The sequence below is a fragment of the Schistocerca gregaria genome, chromosome 3 (assembly GCF_023897955.1).
Source record: "Schistocerca gregaria isolate iqSchGreg1 chromosome 3, iqSchGreg1.2, whole genome shotgun sequence".
Lineage (NCBI taxonomy): Eukaryota > Metazoa > Arthropoda > Insecta > Orthoptera > Acrididae > Schistocerca > Schistocerca gregaria.
Window position 1 is genome coordinate 697,402,786 of NC_064922.1, and position 23,292 is coordinate 697,426,077.

Sequence of the window (23,292 nt, forward strand, 5' to 3'; positions counted from 1 at the left end):
GCTTCCACGTACCCTCTTGAAGTAGTTATTGCACGTTGACGTCGAACATTGGCAGTAGTCACATTAATGTCACTAGACCATGGAGGAGTCGATTAAATTTAGTATACTTACATATGTTATACTAATTTAAAAAAATTAAAATCTTTTTATATGTTCCTGACAGTCTTATGTTATTTTATTTATTTAGCTATTTATTTCTTTATTTTGCACTGTACTACGACTACTCGATGTTCATAGCATGACACTATTTCTTAGTGGCTGTGGCACGATGACAAGGGTTCTGAACAGTGAAGTTTCTCTTGCAGCTACACCATTGAAAAGGTAAAAGATTTGCAAACAAAATTGGTTCAAATGTCTCTGAGCACTATGGGACTCAATATCTTAGGTCATAAGTCCCCTAGAACTTAGAACTACTTAAACCTAACTAACCTAAGGACATCACACACATCCATGCTCGAAGCAGGATTCGAATCTGCGACTGTAATGGCCGCGTGGTTCCAGACTGAACAGCCCGGCCATTTGCAAACAGTATTGGCGGGAGCGGAGTTGGTTAAATTTTACTCTGCTTGTAAATTTAAGATGTAAGTCCACAGCCTACTCACAGTACTGTGATCAGGGCGTGTGGTCGACTTCAACCTGCAAATAATTACTCACAGACGGCATGTGCCTACACTAACAGTGCAGTGTATATAAAGCAAGGAGGGAAGAGCAAAATACAGCCAGGGACAAGGGTTAAAAGATTTCCGAAACAGCTTAGCTTGTAAACTGTTAGAGTGCCACCATGGATGAATTATGTTCTGTATGGCAAAACGACGCTACCTAAAAGCGGCACCGATGCGACTGTTGTACATCACGCGCCAAAGATAACAGACCTGGACGTAGGGAGCGCAGATGTGCGCGGGCGAATAGGCATGCAGCTATTGAGCAACTGACCACCCACATGAAAGAAGGGTCTACAAACAATGTCTCCTCTAAGACCGTTGAGCGGACGCTGCTGCGTATAGGCTTCCGCAGCAGACACCTGGTTCATGCACCGATGATGACCGCTGTTCACCGGCGACGAAGAATGGAATTCCAGCGCCAGTACCGCAACTCAAAGTTCAGTGAGTGACTACAGGTGGCCTTTTAAGATTTATCACGTTTTATTCTCCATGACGTTGGCGTGTACTAAGTACTACGTCTAATACCAAACATTCTACATTATTCGTCGGAAGGGCCAGGCCGGACATGTGAGCTTTATGGTTTTGGGAATGTTTTCGTGGACCCTGAGAATCTCGTCGTTCTGGAAGGCACAATGAATAAACACTACATTGTCTCTATTCTTGAGGGACCATGTCCACCCCTACATAAACTGTTTTTCCTTGAACCGATGGCAGCTACCAACAGGATAATGCAACGTATCACACAACTTGCACTGTACGCACGTGGTTAGAAGGGCACCAGGATGAGTTCACTGTACTCTCCAAATGGAGAATCTGTGGAACCACCTCGGTCGGGCTGTTCGCGCCATGGATTTTCAACCGACAAACTTGGCGTAGTTGGACACGGCACACAGATATAAACATCATGAATAGAAGTTAGTTTTGAACATAACCTTCGTTAAGTTGGCAACAAGTAGGTAAACAAACCAACGACAAGGTAAAACGTAAGAATATTTACGTCTGCATCTACATGGATACTCTGCAAATCACATTTAAGTGTCTGGCAAAAGGTTCATCTAACCACCTTCACAATTCTCTATTACTCCAATCTAGTATAGCGCGCGGAAACAACGACCACCTATATCTTTCCGGACGAGCTCTGATTTCCCTTATCGTGGTGGTCGTTTCTCCCTAAGTAGGTCGGTGTTAACAAAATATTTTCGCACTAGAAGGAGAAAGTTGGTGATTGGAATTTCGTGAGAAGATTCCGTCGCAACGAAAAACGCCTTTCTATTAATCACGTCCAGTCCAAATCCTGTATCATTTCAGTTACACTCTCTCTAGTATTTTGTGATAATACAAAACGTGCTGCCCTTTTCTGAACCTTTTCGATGTTCTCCGTCAGTCCTATCTGGTAAGGATACCACACCGCGCAGCAGTACTCTAGAAGAGGATAGACAAGCGTAGTGCAGGCAGTCACCTTAGTAGATCTGTTACATTTTCTAAGTGTCCTGCCAATAAAACGCAGTCTTTGGTTAGCCTTCCCTACAACATTTTCTGTTTGTTCCTCCCTGTTTGAGTTGTTCGTAATTGTAGTACCGAGGTATTTAGTTGAATTTAGGACTTTTAGATCAGGCTGATTTATCGTGAAACCGAAGATTAACGAGTTCCTTTTAGCACTCATATGGATGGCCTCACACTTCTCGTTATTTAGGGTCAACTGCCAATTTTCGCACTATTCAGATATCTTTTCTATATCGTTCTGCAATTTCCTTTGATCTTCTGACGACTTTATTAGTCGATAAACGACAGTGTCATCTGCAAACAACCTAAGAAGGCTTCTCAGTTTGTCTCCCAAGTCGTTTATATAGATAAGGAACAACAAAGAGCCCATAACACTACCTTGGGGAACGTCAGAAATCACTTCTATTTTTCTCGATGACTTTCCGTCAATTACTACGAACCGTGACCTCTCTCACAGGAAATCACAAATCCAGTCGCATAACAGAGACGATATTCCATAAGCACCCAATTCCACTACGAGCCGCTTGTGTGGTACAGTGTCTAAGGCCTTCCGGAAATACAGAAATACGGAATCGAGCTGAAATCCTTTGTCAATAGCACTCAACACTTCATATGAATAAAGAGCTAGTTGCGTTTCAGAGAAGCGAAGCTTTCTAAACCCATGTTGATAATTTTACGTTGTTGTTCGAACAAATAGCTGGAAAAAGAAACATAGTACACCATAAGCAAGAAGGAGAAACATTGAAACTGCGTGAAAAAGTTCGGAATATAAAGTTATGCTTATGTTTAGGAAATAAAATGGTAGAGTGACCTCCAGACCAGATGAGAGGGAACTCAGATGCCAGCACACTAAGTAATTACTTATGTACATAAAAAACGCGACGTGAACTGTTTGATAATCTAAAAGTGACAAAGCTATCACTATAGGTCCCGCTAAAGCTGCCTTAGAGTAAGAAAAAGGCGAAACACGCCTGGGAAAAGTAAGTAGCAGCAAGAAAAGGCCGTTTTGTTAACAGAACAAGTTTTAAAATAATTTTTTTCCTAAAAGTGCTGATGATAGATGGAACCCTTCTAGCTGATAATCAGTAGGCTATTTTCCCATAAAATTTGCCCCCGAACAGATGTCTTTTAAAACATACGCAACAGTACTGTTTCTCTGTATTATTTTACTTAGTATTCAACTTCACTTCCCACAATTTCACATAAAATTTACACGAGTAGTTTACATTTAACACTCTTTTTACCACTCAGAACCAACACTAAAACCTGCAATTACGGATAAAGGAATGTAAGGCGAAAGGTTAGGGTTTATTCACCATCACGTGACATTTCCTGATACTACTCATCGACACAGGTACCTCTGAAACAGATAGGCCTTTGACAATCACAAAAAATGGTACAAATGGCCCTGGGCACTATGGGACTTAACATCTGTGGTCATCGGTCCCCTAGAACTTAGAACTACTTAAATCTAACTAACCTAAGGACATCACACACATCCATGCCCGAGGTAGGATTCGAACCTGCGACCGTAGCAGTCGCGTGGTTTCGGACTGCGCGCCTAGAACCGCTCGGCCACCGCGGCCGGCTGACAATCACAATTTCAGTTAATTGCGACACAAGATGACTAAGATATCAGATCTTAATAATAGGGCACTAAAAACAGGTACGCCCTGATTAATAGGAGTTTCAGCTAACCCAAATTATTATACAGGTTTACTTTAGTTGAAAGGGGTCAGGTAGGCATTCAATAATAACAGCTTCAGTTAAGTAAAATTACCAAATAGAAAACAGGGTAGGCCTTCATCAATAACTTCTTCAGTAAGTAACCAAGAGTTTGAATTGCTCCCTTATATAGGATTCACCAGAAGGCTTATACGCAAGGAGTACTAGACTGGACAAAATAGGACCTAGAAAGGTTAGAAAGAGAGGACTGGCCATCCAAGGCCCTTTCCGTTGGGTACAAACCGGCAAAGTAGTGTTAACACAGCAAGGTGAGAGTAACAATCACTAGCCATACGCAGAGTTGTGACGTCTACAATGTCCGAAGGTATCTCGAAATCGGCACCCGGCCATGTTAAAAGAGGAACATACTTACCTTTTCGTTCGCATGGAGGTCGGCTAAAACCCAACCGTCTAGACGCTGCTTGATGACAGGTGGGTTGGCCACAGCATAGAAGAAGCGTAATCGCTCTGGCTCCGGAAAGGCTATCGGCTAAATAACCAAAGCCAGAATCGACTCAGGAAAGGCAAACAACAGCCTCAGTTCAAGGCATCAACTAGTGGTGAAATAGATCAGCCAAGAAATCGCAATTATCGGTGCAGACCAATAGGTATCAGTAAGAAAAAAATAGTCGAGATCTCGAAATCCAAAGCTTAACTGAAGTTCACGAATCGAAGCTTAAGCTTGCTGGTCCCAAAGGGGGTCCAGAATTCAGCACAGCGAAACCGGGTTCAACTGTCTCACCGGTGTGCAATGTCCGGAAGCTGGCTGTTCACGCTACGCACGAAGACGGCACTCGAAGTCAGCCACGGATTCAAATCGGCCCACAAACACGCCCAGCAAGTCGTTGCCAGACTGCGTTCCCAAGACGCTTGATCAAATGTTCGCCTTACTCGCCTGGCGGACCTCACACATCGACCTCCTCCCTCAGTAGCAACACCCGAACTCGCCACGCCAAAACACGCCGCATCCCCATCAACAACCTCGAGCAAAGATCTTAGTGGCCTTACACCAAAGGGACATCACGCTTCAAATCGAGCTAGTGGCGCCAGGAATTCGAAAGGCGACGCCATCAACGCCACCACGGCTCAACATCACAAATGCTGTCCAAGTAATTTCAGTAAACAAAATTAGAGGTTTGGATTTATTACCCAAGAAGCATACGAAATTTTTCATTATGCTGATACAAACCGTAATGTGTTGATTCAGTTGCATATACGTCTCTCTTTCTGATAAAAGATACATATCAAGTAACGTTCATATGGAATGAAATGACTGCTCAGTGAAAGAGTCTTTCGCTGGAGTGGAGAAGAAATAAATAAATTTTGCTGAACTCTGCATAGGGCACACTCATGCCAAGTTTATCCAAACGTTGACCTAATGTGTGCTCAGTACACAGATGTAAGAGATGTCCTTCAAATAGCAGTGTAAAAATGTAACTACAGCCATATGAACTTTTTCATTCTATCGGTAAAATAAACGTAATAACACATTGCTCAGTCACATTAATGGGACCACCGCCTATGTTCGACGTCAGTGTGCAATAACAACTCAAAGACGGCAGGTGGTACCAATAGTCATGGAGAGTATATAATGTGAGTCGCACGTTGGGGAGGGCTACTCGCAAAACACTGCACTCGTTGACGTAGTGTGGAAACGCAGAAATTTATCTGACGTCCAAAAGGGTCCCCAATGTAGTGTTATAGGCCCTTGGCTGTTCCTTATCTATATAAACAATTTGGAAGACAATCTGAGCAGCCACCTTCGGTTGTTTGCAGAAGACGCTGTCTAATAATAATAAAGTCATCAGAAGATCAAAACAAAATGTAAACGATTTAGAAAAAAATATCTGAATGGTGCGAAAAATTGCAATTGACCCTAAATAATGAAAAATGTGATGTCATCCACATGAGTGCTAAAAGGAACTCGTTAAACTTCGGTTACACAAAAAAATCAGTCTAATCTAAAAGCCGTAAATTCAACTAAATACCTAGGTATTACAATTAAGAACAACTTAAATTGGAAAGAACACATAGAAAATGTTGTGAGGAAGGCAAACCAAAGGCTGTGCTTTATTGGCAGGACACTTAGAAAATGTAACAGACCTACTAAGGAGACACTACGCTTGTCAGTCCACTTTTAGAACACTGCTGCGCGGTGTGGGATCCTTACCAGGTAGGACTGACGTAGTACATCGAAAAAGTACAAAGAAAGGCTGCACGTTGTGTATTATCGCGAAATATGCAAGAGAGTGTCACAGAAATGATACAGGATTTGGGCTGGATATCATTAAATGAAAGAGGTTTTCGTTGCGATAGAATCTTCTCACGAAATTCCAATCACCAACTTTCTCCTTCGAATGCGAAAATATTTTGTTGACACCGACCTACATAGGGCGGAACGATCACCACGAGAAAGTAAGGGAAATCAGAGATCGTACGGAAAGATATAGGTGTTAATTCTTTCCGCGCGCTATACGAGATTCGAATAATAGAGAGTTGTGAAAGTGGTTCGATGAACCCTCTGCCAGGCGCTTAAATGTGACTTGCACCTCTATCCATATAGATTTAGATGTAAATCATTGGCTTTCCGAAATGGCAATGTTTGTAAACTGTTCGCGTGGTGCAGTGTTTAAAGTATACCATACAATGCAAAATGGCGCTCTCCAAAACCAGCGCCGAGGCAACTGTGGTCCACCGTAGATGACAAGGGTGAACGACGGCTGCGGCCATGTGCACGGGTGAATAAACATGCAACTGTTGATCACCTGGTCTCCCATCAACAGTGACTCCTCAACGATCGCTGAGCTGCTGCGTATGAGCCTGCTATTCATTTGCAACGACGGCAACAGTTTGCACGTCAGTACCGCAATTGCCAGTCCATTGAGTGATTACAGGTGGAATTGAAAAGTTAATCAAGTTTTCTGCTACACCGAACAAATAACCGTTGGCATATAAGGCGTAAAAACGTGTGACAGCAAATACTCTGGAAAAATCATGGGCATTACATGGGTGATCTCGACATTCCGTAAGGCGCAATGTTGATGCACCAACACAAGTATGTATCTTTCTTGGGGATCCGTGTCCTCCCCCACATACATATGGTTTTTTTCTCGCCACGATGTCATATACCATCAGGGCAATCCAACATGTCCCACAGCTGGCAGTGTACGATTATGGTTCGAAGCCCACCACGGTGAGTTTACCGCACCCCAGGGCCACTGTATTTCCAGGACTTAAACCCGATCGAGAATGTGTGGGACCACCTCAATGGTGTCTTCGCGCCGTGGATCCGCAGGCGAGAAAACTAGCGCAATTTGTCACGGCAGTGGCGTCGACTCGCTCCACATCCTTGTCTTCCAGAACCTCATTGACCTTCTTTCTGCATGTCTCGCAGTGGTTCGTGCTGGAAACGGTGGTTTTCCAGGCTTCCGACAAGTTGCCACATTCAAGTGGCTGGAGAGTGAAATATCAACTGAATCAGCATTTAACAAGAGTTTGCTGAGACAGTTGTTTGTGCACTTTTTCTATTGAGCGGCTAGCTTGTTACTCTTACCTCGCGTATTTTAAAGACAATTTTTGGTAAACGACAATCTGAAATACCACTGAAAAATAGATTAATTAGGTGTGACTGCGTAATCTTTCCCAGAGCAGTAATTCTTAGTAGTTTCCATGTGCTTACTGACGGATCCTAAAATTATTACCAATTTTTATTTCGGGGATCCAATTGTTCGGCATCTTCAGGAGAGATGCTGCTGCCTCGGAGTCTCGGTGAAAACCTTAACAGCAGCAGGAGCGGTGGACAGATACATCACCTACGTATCGAATCATGTTGACTTTAGGATCCGGTAGCAAACCTGAGGGGGCTATCACATTACTTACTTTCTCACTTCTCGCAGTGTGGTAACGAAAGAACTGTCTACATAACAGCGCAGCCGTTTTGCTATGGCAAGAAAAATAAACATGGAGCCATCCGATAGGAATACCCGGTTGCCTTAAGTGATACAAAAAACAGCGACAGAATGTAATAACACTTCCCATCTGTCTTGTACAGCGCGTCTCGGACTCCAGCGCTGCAAGCGGCCGGCCCGCAAACTGCTCGCAGCGCGGCGCATAAGAACAGCGGCCGTCGCGAACTATTCCAGTGCAGCGTCAGACGCGTTGCTGAAGTTAAGAGCTTAGCAGTTCGCTTGTGATTTCGTAGTTCATTCGGCTTTGACATATATATACTTACACCTAGCGCTTCAGCGACTTTAATGTATGTTTAACGTGGCGCTGCTTGAAACAGTATTTGAAGAATTTCCTGACAAAATGTACGACGCACGAAGAAGGTAAGTCTCTTCCTACAGCTCAGTTTCTCCAATTAAATTTGAACAGAGCTACTTTCATCTTTGTTCCTAAATGTGTCTGTTTTTCACTGAGTTGGTAAACTATCCCGAGAAAGCCTACTTATAATTTTTCAAGAGTCGTGCACTTCACAGATGCTTGTAGAATACAGATGTAGACAACATGTTTGCCTTTGATGATCAAAAATGAGTTATGCAGCTAATTTAGCTGTGGGTTCCAAAGGATTGTCAAGAGGACCGCTTCCAGCTGACTACAGTCTTACACATATAGTCATGGATAAGCTTTCATAATTGAAATTGTATTAACGTTGATAACAAGCAACAATAAAAAAGCAACAGTCGTTGAACAATGACACGCTGATATATCTCGTGCAACATAGTTCAGACTACGTGAAAAAGAATGGGAGTAGGGGGGGGGGGGGGATGAACAGAACAGCGGGTGGTCTCAGAATCAACTCGTACTTGTAGAAATTACTGAAATTGTTACTAGAGAGAACTGAAGCACTCTTTTGTAGCTTCTGAGGGGCTTTATGCTATGCTCACGTGAGGATCCATGTATGTGAAAGTTTTCTTCGTGGTTCTCACCATAAGATACAAGAGGTACAGTGGTGTAATTTTAAAATGAATACTGCAGTACATCTAACCCTACCTTTCTTTTCCAAGAAATTACGGGACACGTGGAAAGGCTATGACCAACTGACCAACAATTCCTGAGATACTGTGTTAACGAAACACGTGCATGATGGACTAACTGACTTTGCATCATATCAGGATTTATTAGTAGCCTAAGAGAAGTACACTTACAAATCATTCACATTGCTAGAATTTTGTTTGTATCTTTCATTTGAGTGAATTTGCTCACACAAATGTTTAGTAGGTGTCAATCTGTCGTAGAAATTTGCGCATAAAATTCTTAGATTGCACTTTACAATCATTGCATGAGCAACTGAAATATCTAAAACATTTGTTTTATCACATGATTAACAATCATTAATTTTTGGAAACTAACGCTCAGTTCTTGCATTCAATCCCAGGATGCACACAGCAAGTTCTACAACTTTGGACTGGACTTTCATTTTTATACTTTTTATGTAACACTTTAAATATTCCAACTCATTTACTTTACACTTCTCCTTTGAAAATACACTATCAATTTCTACAGTGCTTACTTTCTGAATCCTTTTCCGAACTGGTCCAGCCATGTGAATCATAATCTGAGAACAGCTTCCCTCATTAATACAAATACTCAAGTGCTACGTTGTAGACAATGAACATAAGAATAAAACCTACTGTGAGAATCTTGATCATTGTCACAAAATTCCTGAAATATGTAGATTTAACCTTAAAACTTCCAAAAATTATTTTCTTTCCTATTTTTTTTTTTTTTTTTTTGTCTTTGTTATTTGTAATTCATAACAAGATCTTATCTCTGCAAGGAAGGAATTTTGCTTTTCGATTTCTTAAATGCCTTCACTGTTATGACCTAACAATTGACAAAACGCTAAAAATCTCTCAGCGTTTCCACCTTTGCAGTATAAATATGAAAATACTTGTAAATCTTACAGCTGTTATTCTCTGTATCAATTCGCAGCTTCCCAGTAGCTGTTTCGAAACTGTTATGAATGATATATTGCCATGCAGCCAACATCTATAAGATAATTCCTTCCAAGGCTTGTTTGCAATTTTGCAAAAGCTTTTTCTTTGCCAATTCTGTTTTCTCAACAAAAAAAACTTTGGTTCTCGACAGAGATCAGGCTGATCCGACATCACATTTTTAGATATTAGATTAGAAGTTTCATTTTCAATAGAAATGAGTTCCAGTGTCTTTCAATTTTTTAATGTTTTATTTTTTTCATACAAATTAAGGCTCACAACTGTAACATGTGTGGTTATCACTACACAGAGCCGACTTTAAGGAAATGTCTTATAGCAGCTACGTAAGCAGAATTTCTTACACTTGTTGAAGAAGTCATGGATTTTAGAGGACGTTGCAACAACAGTAAAAGAAGCCACCTTAGTTTTGTTTGATTTGTCATGCTGAACAAGATGTCTAATTGAAAAGGTGGCAATGAAAATTTTATAGTGAACTTACATTTCTCCTTTTAAGTTGTAAGAAAAGGTGCATTCGGGTTTATGCATAACAGATCAGTCCATGCGAATAACCACACACCTCATCAACTGCCAACACTAGACTAAACACATGTCGTCTATCTTAATTTTTCACAGAACGCGCGAAACAGTGACAAGGATAAGTGTGATAGGCATCTATCCAGCATATCTCGAAACAAGAAATGGCAAAACTAGTTCGTTTTTTTTTTTTAATTTAGAAATTCAACGTTAAGAAAATGTGGGACCTATGCACGACCTAACAAAAAATTTCGGGGGTTGCAGTACACATCACGTCTTTTACGCGACGAATGGCAGGCTTCAGTACACCTTTAAGGTGGTTTTAATTCACTCACATTGCTTTACTTAGAGGTCTAGTTTATAGATGTTCGCGAGGTTAGTAGCATAGCGATTTAATTGTGTTTTGCATGGCTCTATCGATGTGATCGCAGAGAACATGGAATTCAGTTTCCGTTTAGCATTCCAGAAAAATACATAAACCAAAATTGACTGTCCAATGTTTGATGTTTCTCGACAGCCGCCAGGCCATTCTCAGTCACTCGTTTAAGTTTGGAAATACGTACACTTGTTACAACAAGAAAGTTTTCCTTTTATGTATTCAGTAGACGATTTGAATGTTATTTTCTTGTCGATATTATGTGGAACGAGTCAGTTTAAAAGACGTACGTTAATTTACTATAATTACAAGTTCTGCATGCTAATCACATACTTTTAACTTGGCACCCATACCGAGGATGCTGGGAGGCAAAGCTTGTGATCTGTTTATAGCACACTGGCTGCTGACAAAGAGACAACCACCACCTCCTTCTCTCAGAGCAACAAGCTATAGCTTGTAAAAGAAACGAACATATAATCGATTAATGCGTCGTAGAAGTGACAAGAAAGCTGACGGCGAGTAGCAAGAAGGGCTAGGTACAACCTCTTCGCTCATTTTTGTAAATAATGTTGACTATCACCACGCCAAGGTATGCAAGGAGCGTAAACATTCTGGAGCTGCATGAAATCAATCGACTTTGTGGAACAGAGGCAGCTAAGTTGGTGAGATTAGTACGAGACCTTCGTAGGGAAAATCCTGTTCTGATACTTCTCCTACTCTGTAAAACGCGTTTTACATTCGTGATGAAAGAACAGTAAGGTTTCTTTAAATTTCTCAGCCTCATGTGGGCGTGTAAAGCATATTCATCACGTATTGCATGGAGAGGCAACACAAGAAGTTTTGGTATATGACATTTTTCTTTATGACGAAGTGTTACCCAAGAAGCAGTGCGATACTACTGTATATTTAGATTTACTCTATATCTAAGTTTAGTTAAAGAGCTGCAAATGATATTAAAAGTGGAAAAAAATATCATTGCCTTTAGATTATTTGCTGTGAAAATATCGTACTCTTTGAGCAAAGGCTTAAAACGTGCCAGCCGGTGTCATTAATGTTGTACAAATGTCTTAGACTGGCTGTGAATAGTGATAATAAATGCCGTTGTAAGGTCTTTAATGACAGCTTGTTCAGTCAGTGATAGAGTGTGTTTGCGTATAAAGAATTCATGTCATATTGGTTCAGCCGTAGGTAGGGGTCATATACAGGTCCGTTATGTGGAAGATTTATTTGAATGATGGGAAATCTGTCGATCTATTACTTATCGCTCGGTCTAAGAAGACGCCGTGCTTGTTCCAGTGTCAACAAAACAGGTATGCGGTAATTCCCCGTAGGAGGCGTGAAGGAAATACTTGACTGATTACAATTCGGTACGTCACACACAAGTAGTAACTCTTCCATCACCACTTTAGAGAATGTAACAGGAACAATACTTCATGAATCACAACAGACAGTAGCCTCTGCTTCCACTAGGACCCGTCTAAATGACTTAAATAGATTTGAAAATTAAATTTTGTACATTCTTAACGTAAGGAGCAATCTAAAAGTTCCCTGTTGAGATCGTTTTTGAAGCGTATAGTCTATTTAGCACGACCCGATGCCAGTTTACAAGCAACGACCTGTCGGCAAAGGATTAGTGTGGCATTCGCGTACTTCCGGCGTGTGTGCTGTAAATAAGGAAACTGCAAACTGTGGTGACCAAGTGCGCTTGCCGAATGGCAAACACCCACTGACATGAAGAATTAAGGTGAAACGTCCGGAAAAACTGCGATAGTTGGTGCAGCTACTTCGTGATGACGCAGAAGTTTCGCTAACTCAAGTGGGAGACACTCAAACACCCGACCTATGTTCCTGATGTCTCCCCATGCGATTATTATGCCTTCGGACCCTAAATAAAGGCCTTGAAAGGTCGACGATTCCTGTCGGACTAATATTGCAGCAATCTGTTACGGACTTCCTCACGCAGCAGGACACAATGTTTCCCAAACAAGTATCTTCAATCTGGTGCTTCGGTGGGATGATTGCCTCAATGCTCATGGCGATTTTGCCCGATTTTCATGCTGTTTGTGGACCGTACGCCCTTCCAAAGGAGGCTTTTCGATAGTCCCTTAGAGCTCACGACTATTCATACGAAATACTGAGGAATGTAACGCAGGTCATTGTTCATGGGCAGAGAATTTAACTTTGTATGTGTTCCACGGTACATTCAAACTCCTGAAATTGATATTAGCGTGCGAGGATGTAAGGTATTCAACTGACTATTGCATATATTAATAAGTCAAATGTAATGTACATCTTGCTGACGTTTGATAGCTACACTTTTGAGTAAGTATGTTTTCCAGTTAGACCCTTGTAACATTTTCCCGTAGGTACTGTGTAAGCAACAACCTTAGGTAAACGTAAATTCACTGACACACTAAACAATTGGCCAAGTGCGAGTAGTACTCGTGTTGTGAGGGTTCTGCACGAATACAGTTACGTATATACATAAATATAAATCAGTATAAAGGTATCGATATTGTAGGAAAATTAACATTGCCGGTTCAAATAGTGGTGCACAGTGTATCTGTGATGGTATGAGATCCACCATAGTGATAAATACAGTCAAATGGCATCGCATTTGATGTCAGTATCATAGTGTATAACTTGTAGAGGGTAGAACTGGGAATTGAAGTAATCCTAGTGTGTGAGTACATGCCTTTCCTGCAGATACGAAGCAGACTTCATTACTGACAAAGTGTACTGTGTACATAAACCATCATTGTGACAGCGCCACGCGAAAAACAGTTATCATGTGATAAAAAAGCAAAAATCCATGCATAGGAGGAAATGGGACTCTTAACAGTGGAGTCGCCAAGAAACTGAACCGTTAATGTGCAGTGATTTGTAATTTCATAAGATTGGGAGCACGATATGAATAGAATGGTAAACATGGGCAAACTAGAAAATTACCTGAGTCATCGAAATGGTTACTTTTGTATAAAATAACTTCTTATTTACAGTTGCCAGTAACTGACAGATGTGAACTACAAACTTTGCAAATGACAAACATCTGGCATTCAAGACACGACTGCAGAAACCTGCTCTAACACCCTAACATAAACAAGCTAGATTGCACTTAGATGAACAGCAATTGTCTTGGACTTAAGAGTGGGATAAAGTCATCTTCATTAATTTAGATGGTCCGGATGGATTTCGGTATGATTGGTATGCTCTGAGAACAGAGCAGCGGGTAAGAATGGTAGAAAATGTGGTGATGAAGGTGTTTCGACTTGGGAAATGTTCTGCACTAAAGGTGGCTCACACATGGCTTGAATAAATACTAAAATGTGAGGTGCTAGAGACAGAATAGATTAGAATGTATGAGGATCTAGGAGACGAAAGTTTGATGTATGAACAAGATAATGCATCTCTGCATCCTCCTACTAAAATAAAAAATTGGTTTGAAGAAAAAAGATATCGATGTCTAGTCCTGGGCTGCACGTAACCTGGATTTGAAGCCAGTGGAAAAAATTAATTGAATACTTGCAAGACGTATTTACCGCGGTGGAATGCAATTTGAGACGTACGCCAACTGATAAGAGTGAGACGAGAAAAGCGGCGACAATTTCACTGCAAGAACTACAAACCCTAACTAAATCAACACCGAAGAGATTTTTGGGGTGATTAGGAAGAGCAGAGTTTGGAGGAAGAAATAAAAATTCAACATGGCAACAGGACAGTGAGTGTCTTTGTACCAACGTCAGTGCAGGAAATGCAAACGCCTTGTTTTGTTTCTCGTGCTATGAAAGAAACAATGTAATTCCGTCTTAATTGTTTATGTCTGCTATGTATCTACTACTTTCATAGTAAATATGATACATGCATGCTTCAGGCACTATATTATTACTTTCGTATTAACCGTGCCTTTATACTGATGTCCACGAGTGCAAATTCTTCCTCCGTACCAGGAATCAACAATCTCGATGATTTTTGCCTTTTTTCTTTGTATTCTTGATTGGCGTCTTTCTTATTTTCTTCATAGCTATTGTTCGTATTGCATTCGATAAAAAACTTCCGGTGCTGACTGACTCGCGCAAGTAGCGGGTCTGTCTAACGTGTAGATGCCCTGTAGTGAATCTTCATAAAAGGAGCGAGCTGTCTCATGGTAGTGTTCCCGTAGAAATGGGGCGCATGCAGCCTGGTATACGATCTCAGTTCTCGTGCCTTTACCGTTCGAAGCCTCTTCTCATCTTTCGGCAGTGCTGTCGCATAGTACCGAGAAGTATTCGAGTACAGGACAGGACGACGCCTTGTAAAGTGGCAGGCCTCAGTATGACGTCAGAGTCATGCCCGGCTTCAGCATCAGATAGAAGGAGATGAGTCATGCAAAGACCTTGTTTCTGACGTCGTTGATGTGTTGGCACACGTCCGCTTGTCTGATATGGAGCCAAGATGGCACGTCGTGCTGTCCGAGGACACAGCGCGAGCAACGGTGTTGACAGGTTCAAGGTCTACTGATGTGCGGCGTCTTGGTGGCGTTGGGAGTTGAGCTGCATTTGACAGCCCACTTACTGAACCTGTCACTGAGGCGCTGCAGGCTAGATTACGAGATTAAAATATAAGTGGGCATTTTCTGCTTGCAAACATCGTCGTGTCATCAACTCACAGGGCCCGTAGCATGCAATCAGTCCATGGCGAGACGGTGGCGTACAGAGAGTACAAGATCGCTCAAGGAGCGATGCCTGTTGAATTCTGCACGTATGTGACGTGCTGTGGACATGATGCGACATGCCATTCTACACACCATCCGTTCGGTAAGGCAGCTTTTCAGCAGGTGAGTGAACGACACAGTACCTCCTGCACAAGTAACTAGTTCAGGAGACGATAGTGCTACACGCTGTCGAAGCTCATGGAGAAGTCAAAGAGTTTTGGAGGAGATTTCCGTTACCAGGGGAAGGAAATGTTCTACCGTTGAGTGGCCACGCTGAAACCCAATCTGCCCTTCCGGTACGAAGGACTCTGCTTCGACGTGGTACAGGAGACCAAACGTTTTGACAGCGCCCTGAGCTGCCAGCCATCGGACGTTTTTTTTCCCGATTCCGGACACGGCAACTATCTCAGCGTATCTCGGCATGTCTTCATGCAGTTTAGATCGAAACATCTCGCTGAAGATATCCACCAGCTTAGTGGCGATAGGAGGTAGCCGCTTCAGGAGAATACAGGATGTGCCAGGAGAATGGCCAGTATTCAAGGATGTCACAGTAAATATCATTTGGAGCAAAAAACTTCATATAGATATATTCCCTAGTCTGCATCGTTTCCAAGATGCAATTCAATGCACATATGATATTGGGCCAGTGGCGCATTTACCCTAATCGCTTGATTGGTCATACATTTAACTGGGCATCAATGTGGAATTTGATGAAGTCTGTGGTATAAAAACGAAAGGCGAATGCGTGAAACGAACTGATTGGTCGCATCATTGACGCTGCTGCCATCATTAGTGGCACTCAGACAAGAATCACAAGAGTGTACAAATGCACTTAAGTTGACAACTTTTATTGTGAACTGTACAAGAGCTGTTATTTCAAATGTACGATAATGCATAAGAGTGAACGTGTAAACTACGTATTTTAAACTGATAGTAAGTCGCTTACTAATTGCTCTATGTGTGTTCCTGTGTAAACCTGACAACGTATTGAATAATACAGAAAATAAATAACAAAATACATTAAATGTGTTCTGCCTTGGGAACCATTCGGAATAGGGCATATGTCCACATGAACTTTCTTCTTCAAAATATCGTTTCAGCATTTCCCTGAATAGTGACCATTCCTCCTGGGGCTCGCTGAACTGGAGATATCTTCTGATCTTCCAACCTTCTTGATGTCGAGACGGCGTAGTGACAAAGTAACCCATTCTGCTGATGCAGTCTTTACTTTGTCGCCTTCCACAGAAAGCTCAGAGGTGCCGTGGCAGCTGGTAGACTTGTCGACCTCTACTGCACAGACAGGCGTGAAGACAAGGGGAAATGCAAAAATGTTCGTCTCCTCGTGTTTGCTGCAGACAATTCAGGGTGACAGAATGCGATGGCAAATGTGCTCATTTCGTTTAGTATCAATCAGTGATTCCGATTCTCCACTCAGACTATCTAAATGGATGAAAAATCAGAGATTCTCAGGCTTCATAGTTGGTTCCTACAGAGCACCCCACGGGGTAGGTCAAGTCAAACCGTTCACTGACGCGAAAATACCAGCAGATGCTCGGACCCCCACGTTTCCCTCATTTTCTCGCTATTGTCTGAAGCATTCGGTACACGCCATTGACGGTACAGTGATTAGACTTGCCCGTGTTTATGTTTTTCACGCGCTTACGACGACTTTCTCTATTCCTTAGACTTTGCTCCTGGCTAGTCGTTCACTTCGTGAACTCCGTCGTCATAGACTACATGGAACGCCTCTTCCTCATTAGTGGCAATAACTCCTCGTAATTGCCACTGCAGTTGACTACAATCCTTTCTCCACCAATGCAGAGTAAGACAGGACACGAGACAAGACTTCTGTCTTCAAGTGCAGCTATTCACCGTAGAGTGTGGATCCTGAGTTTCTCAAGTTGTGGCAGTAGTACTTGCAACTGCAACAGAAACATCACCATCTGCAGCAAAAGTATCATGAGCAATGGTAGTTCCAAAAGCAGCAGCAGTAACAACAGCAATAGCAACAGAAGCATAGCAATAGCAAGAAAAGCATTTGGTACTCCAACAGCTACAGCAGAAACTGCTGTTACAGCTACTGTAAAACCAACAACAGTCTGCAGATGTAGTAATAATAGTTTCTCGAGCTTCCAGTCGCTTCAAGTGGTTTAAAATCCATGAGCTTTCGGCCGAGTACTTCTCGGCCACCGTCAAGCGGTGACAGTCTTCTGGTTTTTTTCCCTTTATTGTTATTTTAATACCTATACATCAGGTAGGCTGTCAGCGGCATGCTACGCCGCTCTTCAGCCATAGTGTTGACAATGACAGAACACAGGTTGGAGAAACAGAATGAACATAGTGACGGGCTAAAAAATAGTGGTCACAGATACACAAAAAAAAACAGAACCGTTCACACTCGACGATAACGACACTGAAAACACGTTGACTTGGCACACAGAACACTGATGAATCCGACGGCACAAGTGAACGTAGAAGCGTGACGGCGGACACTAAAAACACAAAACGACGTCACACACATGAGACACAGATGGCGATGATATCCGGCGTGCGAAAGTCCACGTAGCGTGTGTGATTCCTGGGGCCTGCCAAGAGGGGAAGAAAGGTGAGGGGGGGAGAGGGTGGGGAGGGGAGAACAAAGATGCCAATGGCTGAGGAGATGGAAGGAGGGGGAGAGGGACAGGGGAGGGGAAGCCCGGGGGAGGGGTGGGGAGAAAGGGAGGAGGGAGGGAGGGTGCCCAAAGAAACAGACAGAGGAAGAGGGAGGATCAAAGTTGGTAGGAGGGGTATATGGATGGGAGGAGGGCATCATCAGGGAGGGGGAGCTAGCGGAAGCCACCTTGGGAGAGGGTAAGGAGGGTGGAGAGATGGAGACCGTGTGGGACGTGGGAATACAGGCGTGGCAGTGGGCAGGGGTGGGAGAGGATGGGCGAGACAAGTGGGTGAGGAGGATCGAGTTTGCGGGAGGTGTACAGGATCTGTATCCTCTCAAGGAAAACGAGGAGGTGGGGGAATGGTATGAGATCGTACAGGATCTGCGTGGGGGAGGGAGTCTTCTGGTTGCTGCTGCCGTCCTTATATAGCCGCGCTGCCTTCCGTGACGTCACTGTATCCGCTCTGGCACCATGCATGGAAATGTTTGTGTTGTGCGGCCGCCGCGTCCAGTTCAACCTTCCGATGGCCGGGTCCCATGGTGTGCTTAGTTGCGGGCCGCCGTGTCTATGGAGCGTGCTGTAACTAATTATTATTTTGATGGCTTCTTTTATTATGCTTTCCAGACACTGTTAGTCCTTGTGCTAATAGATGTCTCGTCGAATGCAATACGATGACCGCTGATTTCTCTAGGTACCGTAGACGAAAACGTCCCTTGTGTTCTACACAGCGCTGTTCAATGGTACGCACAGTCTGTCCGATGTAGAACTGTTCACACCCACATGGTATTTTAGATACTCCTGGCGTTCTGAGGTCTACGTCGTCTTTCACAGACCTCAAGAGCTGTCGTATTTTTGCTAGAGTCCTGAAGACAGAATCGATTTTATGCCTCTTTAGAAGTCGGCTTGTCTTTCCTGTTAATGAGCCACAGAACGGCTGGAACGCAACCGCCTTCGAGTCCCCCTCGGAGTCTTTCTGATTACTTATTTTCGGAAAGATAGCTTGCGAAATCTGGAGGTTGTTGTAGCCGTTTTCCTTGAATACTTTCCGCAAGTCGCTCATTTCTTTTGGCAAGTTTTCAGAATCTGAGACCGCTTCGGCTCGATACACTAAGGTCATCAGAACAGAACGTTTCTTGCGACGGATGGTGGTAGCTGGTAGCGTGCAGACATTGGTCTGTGTTGGTGGGTTTCCGGTAAACGCTGTGGTTGAGACACCCATTTGCTTTGCAGCCTTAGAGGACATCAATAAACGGCAAGATGTAATATCATTGCCTTCACGGCAGCCATTCGTTTGCGTCTACCCGGTGTATAATTACGTCGTTTTGTTCTTTAAATAATTCGCCCTGAACATCAGAGGACACTTTTACTGTAATAATAACAACCTTTACAATGTGGTGCAATCACTACGTTCACTACAGACCAAGGTAGTTTGAGCTTTCCTCGCTTTTGTGATCTGCTGACTGACTATTACGCTCAAAAAACCCATGTGCTTGTAACTAGACTCAGATTTAACCAATACATTAAACACACAATATGGGCTGCTGACGTAGAAGGTTTAGCATGCAAGTGTGATCTTTCCTGTAAACGGGGTCCGCAGCTCGTGGTCGTGCGGTAGCGTTCTCGCTTCCCGCGCCCGGCTTCCCGAGTTCGATTCCCGGCGGGTCAGGGATTTTCCCTGCCTCTTGATGACTGGGTGTTGTGTACTGTCCTTAGCTTAGTTAGGTTTAAGTAGTTCTAAGTTCTACGGGAATGATGACCATAGATGTTAAGTCCCATAGTGCTCAGAGCATTTTTTTTCCTGTAAACATTGTGACGCTTTGAATGCAGAATCATTAATTCATTTTGTTATTATACATATATTTTTGATGCTTTAGAGTCGTCTGACCTAACCATGAACGATGCATCAAAAATTTCCCAAGGTCTCGAAGCAACAGCATCACCTCGAGCTATTCTTACTGATAATACTGATGTTGACCTTCATCGTAGTATTAACAACCACTGTGTTACACGATCAACTGATGACAACCAGTCATTTTAGATATCCGGTTTATCGAGCACAAACAGGTGTCCTTTGTTTTACACAACCGTTTCCTCCAAAACTGTCCCGTAACTGATATAAAATGAGAATATAGAGACCCATTGGACAAGGATAATTAATCAGCACTGAGAAATGAAATGCATATGAGTACGAGTGATCATAGCTAGTTAATTACCTTCATTTACATTTTATCTGGATTTGCGTCAGATGTATAAGTGTGAAGCCATTTGCAAGCACATTGGGATGAGCTGCCAGCACTCGGGTGGGCAGCGAAGTTCTGCAGCCGGATAGAGGAACCACTCACAGGGGTGTTGTCAAAAGCATGAGCTGGACGGGTTGCAGGTCAGTGCCACTTTCTTGACCAGACTTTGGGTTACCGCAACTGGAAGCCAAGCACCACACAGGCAGCACAGATAAGATTTCCTGTGGCGTAAGGCCTCCATCGGTGACTGTCTTCAACATTCGAAGGTGGAAATCAGAGAAACGCTGTTTTCAGCAATGTCCATGAAATGCACTATTGTGAACCAAACGTAGACCTATGTTTCTTTGGTAAGCACTGGACGCCACAGATAATATCTATAAAATGGTATGAGAGGCCGCACTTTGCGACCTTTTTTCTATGTATGAGATACCACTGAAAGTCAGGTCCACAAAAACGAAATTTTCACACAATATGCTAACTGCCAATATTGGTTGTGGAAGATAAAGTGGAAGTTAGAAAGAGAAACTCGTCTGTTCTACTGAGATCCCACTTCATTGTCCACAGAAAGAAATAGAGAGTGAGAGTTAGATGCCCTTAATAAGCACTAAATGGTACGAAGCCTATTAGTGGTTAACTACCTCACGGAAGGGGAACGGCATCACTTAAGGAAGCGTTTCACTGGTCAGTGCTCGGAATATCCGTAGCCTAGCCAGTGGGAACAAATCAAAGCACACAAAATGCCGAAATAGCTTTCCTTTTAAGAATCAGTCGGTAAAAATTCATTTGACATCCGACTTTCCACAATTCAAATTCTCCTTCGCTTCAGCAGCAGGAACCATCTTCTCTGCTAGTCTTCGTCGCTGCAAGGATCCGTCACTGAGCAGACGAGCTGAGACACTTAAAAAGATTTTGGGCTGAATCGAACGTAATGCAGGGGCGTGTCTTTGGAGTATCACCATTGACTGATTCTGCAGCCACCTTTGCCTCCACCTACCGATAGATAAGCTGACATCAAATCACGATAGTCATTTCTATAGAATTTCAGTAACATCAGGCTTCACTCTCAAGACTTTCTTTCCAGATCGCATGACCAGTTTTCTTCCAACTCCAGTCATAGACGTAACACATTACCTTCTCTAGTACCATCACTCTTCTACCTAACGCACGACAATCATGGTACAACTTTGTAACAGGAGTTGTTCCATTTTTATATGCGGCTATTAGAATCTCATCTCAGATCCTTGCGGTCAGATGTGCCAAACATTTATTGTAAAATTACTATCGTTTGACAGATAACTTGTAAGTCACTTTAACATAATGAACCAAATTAATTATGTTTCGTGTTTCATTTAGTAGTCACTGAATTTCTTATCCACTGTTTTTGACGGTGTCTAGTTAATTCATGTCAGACGACAGGATCAACTAGAGTACACTCAGATTAGAGAACCCAATGTCCCCGAAAATTTGTTAGTCATCGACATATTTGAAAGCGAACAGCAGCTGATACGAAAGTCTACAAAAGACCTAAGAGTTCCAGAAAGCTCAATACAAGCAAATCGTGTCCAGATTGCGGCTCAAAGCATCACTACCCGTTCCGTAGTGTCACCCGTATTGTATGTTGCAAATCGTGACATCTAGGAAGTGTCTGCCTTGCCTGGCGGGAGTGCACAAGAACAGCCACCAGCGCGCTGTAGTCTTTGCGAGTGCGAATAGCAACAGCAGAAGGAGCAGCACACACAACGTGGACGCACTTCTCCGCTTGCCGTTCGTTCCACATACATAGTTCGAGGGGCATGCCTTCGACATCAGTCAGCAACACACTCGCAACGAATTTTCAATCAAGCACCCGAAGTAGCAACAGATACATGCCATGGTGGGCTACACCACAGCATGTTTTCTGCTGTGCACCGGGGCTGAGCAGAGCACCTGCGTAAGACCCAACATACTGCACCAACACACTGCTAAGCGCATTAATGTGATCGCCTGTTAAAAACTGAACAACCACCGTTTGCAGCACCGGTCACTACGAGAATTGCAGGAAGAGAGTCAATGAGATTCGGAAAGATACCAACTTGGATGTGGAGTCATGCCGACTTGAGTGTCATGACCAGCTGCGATAGGCTTCTCGGTTCAGGATCCATGGCTCGAAAAGCCGATCGTGGTGGTTCCATAGATTCTCAGTTGAGCTTAAATCCGATGAGTTTGATGGGCAGGGGAGTACAGTAAACACTTTTTAGTGCTCTTCGAACTACGCACTGCAAACTGCGAGCTGTGTGACACCTTGGATTGTTCTCCTGGTGGATACCAACGAGCCAAGGGTATGTAGGAGTAAACCTGGTCCCAAAAGATAGATGCATACTTGTGTTAATCCAGTGTGGCTTCCAGATTGACGAGATCACTCAGGGAATGTCATTCTCCAGACCATAGTGCTCCCTTGGTTGTTGCAGAGTTTTGCTTTCAGACGTTTCACGCCGTAAAAGCCAGTGGCCATCCGTCTGATAGAGCATTAAGTGTGATTGATCTGAAATTCCACTTGGCGCAGAGCAGTGGACGGCCAGTTAAAGTACTGGCGCGTAAATCCCAGCCTTCGTAGTCGATGAACAGCAATGAACATGCGTGCATGAAAAAGCCGCCTGCTGCGGAGGCCCATACGCAGCAACGTTCGCAAAACGTCGTTGCGGAGACACTGTCTATAGCCCCTTAATTCATCTCGGCGGTCAGTTGCTCCACGTCTATTCGCCAGTACACATCTCTGCAGCCGTCGTTCACCCCTATCATGTATGGGCCAAGGTGCACCACAGCTGCGTCGGTGCCGATTTTGGATAGCACCATTCTGCCACGCGTGATATACTTTAACCACGGCAAAACGCGAACAGTTTATAAACTTAGCCGTTTCGGAAATGCCTCCGCCCTTGGCCGAAAGCCAATGATCATGCCCTTTTGGACGTCAGATAAATCGTTCAAAAATGGTT

The 23,292-nt window shown here is 43.2% G+C and overlaps 1 protein-coding gene across 3 annotated transcripts in view; it reads left to right on the forward strand.

Moving 5' to 3' along the window:
• Nucleotides 1–7,919: 7,919 nt before the first annotated feature.
• Nucleotides 7,920–23,292, forward strand: part of LOC126354704 (spondin-1-like) — a 174,731-nt gene continuing 159,358 nt past the window's right edge. Inside the window, exon 1 of one of the 3 annotated variants that reach the window (XM_050004524.1) lies at nt 7,920–8,218. In XM_050004524.1, the coding sequence (XP_049860481.1) occupies nt 8,148–8,218 (71 nt within the window). In that variant the 5' untranslated portion in view covers nt 7,920–8,147. The remainder of the gene's footprint in view (nt 8,219–23,292) is intronic. The other 2 variants (XR_007565374.1, XR_007565375.1) reach the window with 2 other exon arrangements.